At 51.1% G+C, this 5,709-nt stretch overlaps 1 protein-coding gene across 1 annotated transcript in view; it reads left to right on the forward strand.

The window, feature by feature from the left end:
- Positions 1-5,709, forward strand: part of TRIP13 (thyroid hormone receptor interactor 13) — a gene marked incomplete at its 5' end in the record, with an annotated part of 22,317 nt that overhangs the window by 3,832 nt on the left and 12,776 nt on the right. The window contains 3 exons of the mRNA XM_006140129.3: positions 335-390; positions 1,034-1,124; positions 3,221-3,293. Of these exons, the coding sequence (XP_006140191.2) occupies positions 335-390; positions 1,034-1,124; positions 3,221-3,293 (220 nt within the window). The remainder of the gene's footprint in view (positions 1-334; positions 391-1,033; positions 1,125-3,220; positions 3,294-5,709) is intronic.

Here is a 5,709-nt window from a genome sequence, read left to right on the forward strand (position 1 = left end):
CCCAGCAGCCAGTGTGTTCTCAGGGTTTGTGCCTGACGTCCCCACGGCCCATGTCAGCCTGCCATGTGAGGAGGGGCTGGATTCGCTGTCTGTACTTGAGTCAGCACAATCCACAGAAGATCGCATGCGTGGTAACAAGACAGAAACTCTGTTTATCTCAAGAGTTAAACCTGAATTGAAAAATAACGTAAAGGGAACCTTGAAAAGCGTACGCTTCCCCACGCGCGGAGGCTTAGTGCCCACGCGGGGACAGCACAGAGCACTGGTGCATAGGCAGACTGGCTGGTACGTAATGCTGGCCTTCCTGAAACTGATCTGTTCTCTTCACTCCCAGCTGAGTTCCATGGGCTTTGGGACAGCCTCGTGTATGACGTGGAAGTCAAATCCCATGTAAGTTGCCGTGTGTTTCCCTGGGACACCCCGTTATTTGAAGAGGAAGCATCGTGTTGCTCTCTAGCACCTTAGACCTCCCTGGCTCAGATGGGAACCCCTGTCCACCAGCCGCTTGCATCTTGGGCATCCGAGGGTGCCCCGGACTCCAGAGCAGAGCTGGTCTCTGGGAGGAAAGCGTGAGGGAGCCACGTGCGGAGAGAACTTGTGAATTACTGCCTTTCTGCGAACCGTCTGAGCTGCAGAGGGCAGGGCTGCGGACACAGGCGCGAGGAGGCAGGCGGCTCCTGACAAGGGCCGGGTCTTAATCCCTCCGTCCTTCTGGGGGGGGCGTCCATCCCCACGCTGGGCTTGCCTACAGCCCACCACACAGTCACTCTTGACTGCCTCACGGTGTCCTGGCTGTGGCTAGTTTGGGGTGGATGTGCCCGATGCTGTCATCCTACAGAAAGGAGCTTATTGTTACTTGGCGAATCTCTTAGGGATCCCTTTTTATCTCAGCATTTGAAATACAGCGACCCTGTCGATTCTCACCCTGTGGCTGTGAAACCGTATGCGGCTTTTGCCCCCGAGATGCCCTCTGATGTGAGAGCCTGCTGGCTCCTCTCTCTGTCATTCGTGTCACGGCCTTTCTCTCCCTCAGCTCCTGGATTACGTGATGACAGCCTTGCTATTTTCAGACAAGAACGTCAACAGCAACCTCATCACGTGGAACCGAGTGGTGCTGCTGCACGGTAAGGTCTGCGGGGCCGGGTGGGTCGCGGTGACGTCCGGCTTCCCCTCGTTCCTCTGTCCTGCGTGCAGGGGCAGCTGCTTTCTGGAGGAGCCGGGTCGTCCTAGAATGTTCCTTCTCTTAGAAATCCATCTGGTGAAACGTGCTCTGGGCACTCTGTTGGCATCTGCCATGGACTCAGAGACACGGTGACACGCGTGTTGAAAGACTTGTCGTCTAAATAGTTAGCGGGGTGGGGGCTGCGATTCCAGAGAAGGCGGATGCAGCCTCGTCTTGAGTTCTGGATTTATCGAGTAGAAGATCAGATTACAAACAGTACGATTTTCTCAGCAGATTTACCGTATGTGTTTATGGTGGAAAATCCTGAAATGCACAGCGGCCAGGAAAGGGTGAACATGTGGGCAGCAGGGTCTCCCCAGAGCCGGGATGTATTTAAGAAGGGGGCACAGATTCACTTGGGAATGGCGCAGCATGTGGGAGCTGTCACCACGTGGGACATGGGGCACGCAGCCCAGGGGTACCCAGCTTCTCTGGGAAGCGGGCTACAGAGACTGTGCAGCCCCCTGTGCCTGGGGACCCATGCGCCAGGTCTCGAGGGGCTTCCCAGCAGACGGGGCCGTCCTCACACAGGCTGGTCTCCAGTAGCATCTGCCTGGTGGCCCCTTGTATTAGTGACCTTTTCAAGTAACTGCCCTATTTCTGCAGCCAGTCCTAACTCCTGAGGACAGACTTCCTGTTCCCTGGCAGTATACTCAGGCTTCACTTTGTAAGTGGTGCCAAATGAAAATAAAATTGCAACAATCATGTTTTAAAGAAATTCTGTCTGGTTCTTAGAAGAAAATATTGGTGGGCTTTTTTGGGTTTTGTTTGTGCCTTTTTTTTTTATTATTTTCAATGTCATTGGGTAGAAAGGGGACAAAGAAGTTGAGTGGAACCAAGAGATAACCCAGGTTACAGTGAGACAGAACTCAAAAGGTCGTCTCACCCTTGTTCTCACTCTGTCTCTGGTCGAATTAAAATAAATAAGTGAAGTTAAATGAAATAATTCTTTTAAAAATAGATTATTTAAAAATAATAGTGTTTCTTAAGCAGCAGATATCTTTTTTTTTTTTTTTTGAGAGGTTTTTGCTATAGGGCACATGTGCACTTGCCAGAAAGACAGAGAGAGACAGAAAGCGAGAAATCACCCCCCGGGGGGATGGCCACGCCACAATCCCTTCTCCTCCATTCTCCTCTTGGGATCTTGGGCACGCATGCACACGTGCCCAGCCTGAGTTTAAGCTGCCGGGTCCGGGACTCGAACTGCAGTCAACTATGTGGGAGTCCAGCAACATAGCCATTATGCTAACTGCTGGTCCCAAGCAGCAGATACCTTAATCGGATGAGAGTAAGCAATCAGTGGGTATTTTAATTAGTGAAATACATTATTTTCTGTTTGGAATTGGTTATGCATTTCCACTTTAATTATTGAAGATAATTAAATGTTTGCAGAAAACGAGAGTTGAATATATCTCCATTTTCCATTAGAGGCATTGACTCTTCAATTTTGTCACTTCAAGGCATCTTGCTAGGGACACGTGGGCTGTGAGTCGTGCACAGTGTTCTTGTCTGGGTCCTGTGGGACCCAGCCTGCTCAGAGCTCTCTGCAGTGGGAGGTGGAGGTGCTGTGAGTTATGGGAATAACACACTTCTGAGCCTAAGAGTTCTGGTGAGTGGAGGACGGCTACCTCCGTTGAGCGAGAAAAGTGTGTTTGACCTTTGAAAGGTGCCTTGAGTGGATTTCATAGAGAAACAAGGACAAGGACAGATGTCAAGTGACGACCAGACTAGAAGATGCAGTGTTTGTTCAGAATACTGAGCTGACTACGGGCCAGGAGAAAGTCGAGGCCAAGTTACTAAGAGAAAAGCTTGCGAGCACGTGGTCCCATGTCAGTCCTTAAGCTGCTGTGAGGCCTCTGAGGAGCGGAGAAGCAGGGCCTGCGGTCATAGCCTTGGTGGTTCCTAACGTGCCGCCCTCGTCTCTGGTGGGGATGCAGCCACTGCAGCCACTTCGTTACTCACTGACTTAAAGCCACGTGTGTTTGGGTCTTGTTGTAGGTCCTCCAGGGACTGGAAAAACATCCTTGTGTAAAGCGCTAGCCCAGAAATTGGCCATTAGACTTGCAAGCAGGTAAAACCTTTGGGGTTTTAGAGGAGGATGGCACGGGGTTTGTGACATACTGTTTTACTTTACTCATTGTGCGTGAGTGTTAGACTCTTCTCCTTCAGTGTAAATCATTTCACTCCTCTGTGCTCGGCATGGTCTTGTTACGATTTCGGTCTTCTCAAATCTACGGAGACTTGGGGCCAGATGGCGGTGTGGGGGTTACCTGTGTTTCATTTTAGACAGTTTCTATTATTATTACATTTTCAAGTTCACTTTTTTCTTTATGGCAATATCTGATCTGCACTTTTTAAATGAATTGTTTTATTTTATTTATTATTATTATTTTTTAATTTGACCAGAGAGAGAGAGAGAAAGTGAGGGTAAGTAAGAAAGCAAGCTGCCAGGACCAGGACTCAAACCGCGGTCGGCCAAGTGGGAGTCCAGAGCTCTAACCGTCATGCTACATGCCAGCCCCAATAATCTGCATTTTTTTAAGCATTATTTATTTAATTTTATTTATTCATTTATTTTATTTTTTAATTTGACCAGAAAGACACAGAGAGAGAGTGTGAGAGAGGGAAAGTGAGAAAGCAAGCCACCAGGTCCGAGACTCGAACCGTGTTCGGCCACTACGCCACCTGCCGGCCCCTCTAATCTACATTTAATTCCATGCAGCAAAATTTTATTTCTGATAGTGTATTTTTCTTTTCCGAAAGTTTCATTTGGTCATTTTTAATAGTCTTCTTTTCTCAGTATCTCCTTGTTAAAGTCTCAGAACAACCTGACTTCGCTGTTTGTTGGTGTCTCTGGCTGGGTCTTACTGATGTGATCCTTGTGCTCAGCTTCCCGGCTGGGATCGCACCACCATACCCAGCATTTGTCTGAAACGGGAACCGAACCCAGGCCTCCCATGTGGTCCTGACCCGCAGAGCAGTCTTGGGGTGTGTGCCTCTGTGGCTGCACCTGCGAGGGATGCCCCGACGGCCCCTGTGGAGTCTGTCGGTTAGGCTCACGTCCCTTCTGCTCAGTATTCCAAGCAGCTCTGGACAGAATGTAAACGTGATCTGAGATGCCTGGGTTTTCCTCTCCTTTAAAGACTGACCCATAGCCTAGAGCTTGGGAAGTTGGATCCCACAGTTGGAATCCCGGCCCTGGCCAGCCACACACACCCATGGTCCTGACAGACGGAGAAATGGAAGGAGGGGATGCAGCGCGGTCACACCCCCGGCAGTTAGCGAACAGAAAGGCTTGGGCTCGTTTCATAGTGGGCCTTTCGGGGTTGGCTTTTGAACTCTGAGGGAGGAGTCTAGTTTTAGTCTGCCTCAGCGCAAAGTGCGGGCCTTCTGGGGTCTGCTGAGTACCCTGCATGACCGGTGAGTCCATTTTGGCCATGAGAGTGAACTTCTCCCGGCCCGTGTGAGCTCGGGTCTGCAGCCGCCCCTCACCCAGCATCATGGACTTCTCTGCACGGTGCCTTTGACAGGCGCAGGGGACACCACGGAGGTCTCTGTGGATCTCCTTCCCTCTGGAACTCTGCTGGCCACCTCCAGCCACCTCAGGGTCCCTGAACACCATTCTGTGTGTCGGATTCGGAGATGGCTGGGCTTTGCCGCGGTTCCCTCCCAAAGGGCTGTGGTTGGGACACTGACAGGGGCTCACGGTTCTGGCGCCAGCTTGCTCCGAGGTTCAGGCTCCCTGTGGCAATGGGTGTCCCCGACTCCCAGTCCTGGTCCCATAGATGATAACTCCTGCCCTCGGACTCTGATGCCTCCCACCTATCTGTGACCCGAGGTTTCCCTTCTGGTCTTCCCCTGGGTCTTCCTGCTGGCTCGTATTTCCTGTTTGTTTGTTTTTCTTGAATCTTTTAAAGATAGCTCTTTTTTTTTTTTTTTTAGAGGTTTTTGCTGTAGGGTGTCTGCGCTTGCCAAACAGAGAGACAGAGACAGAAAGCAAGAAGTCACCCCCCAGTGGGGATGGCCACGCTGCAATCCCTTCTCCATTCTCCTCTCCTCCTCTCAGGATCTTGGGCACGCACACACACGCGCCTGGCGTGAGTTTAAGCCACTGGGTCCGGGACTCGAACCACGGTCGACTACGTGGGAGTCCAGCGACAGCCATTATACTAACTGCTGGTCCCTTAAACATAGCTCTTAAAGTCAGTGATTTGGGTTCAAAAGATGAGTCACCCAGTGGATCTTCGTTAACACTCCCAGGGATAAACATTCTTGAATTGGGTGCCTTGCCTGTTTAGGTAAGGGAGGGACACACTGCTTTAAATAAGCTGCTGCCTGGCCAAGAGCCACCTCTGACTTTCAGACTGCAGCTGAGTCACGCCCGGCGAGCCACCCGACGCGGTCTTCAGGTCCCTCTCAGGCCTGTGTCATGGGTCCCTTTCTCTCTGCTTTCGTTCCCTCCGCCAGCCACGCCGGAGGGAGAAGGG

The sequence above is a fragment of the Tupaia chinensis genome, unplaced genomic scaffold, assembly GCF_000334495.1.
Source record: "Tupaia chinensis unplaced genomic scaffold, TupChi_1.0 Scaffold000020_1, whole genome shotgun sequence".
Lineage (NCBI taxonomy): Eukaryota > Metazoa > Chordata > Mammalia > Scandentia > Tupaiidae > Tupaia > Tupaia belangeri.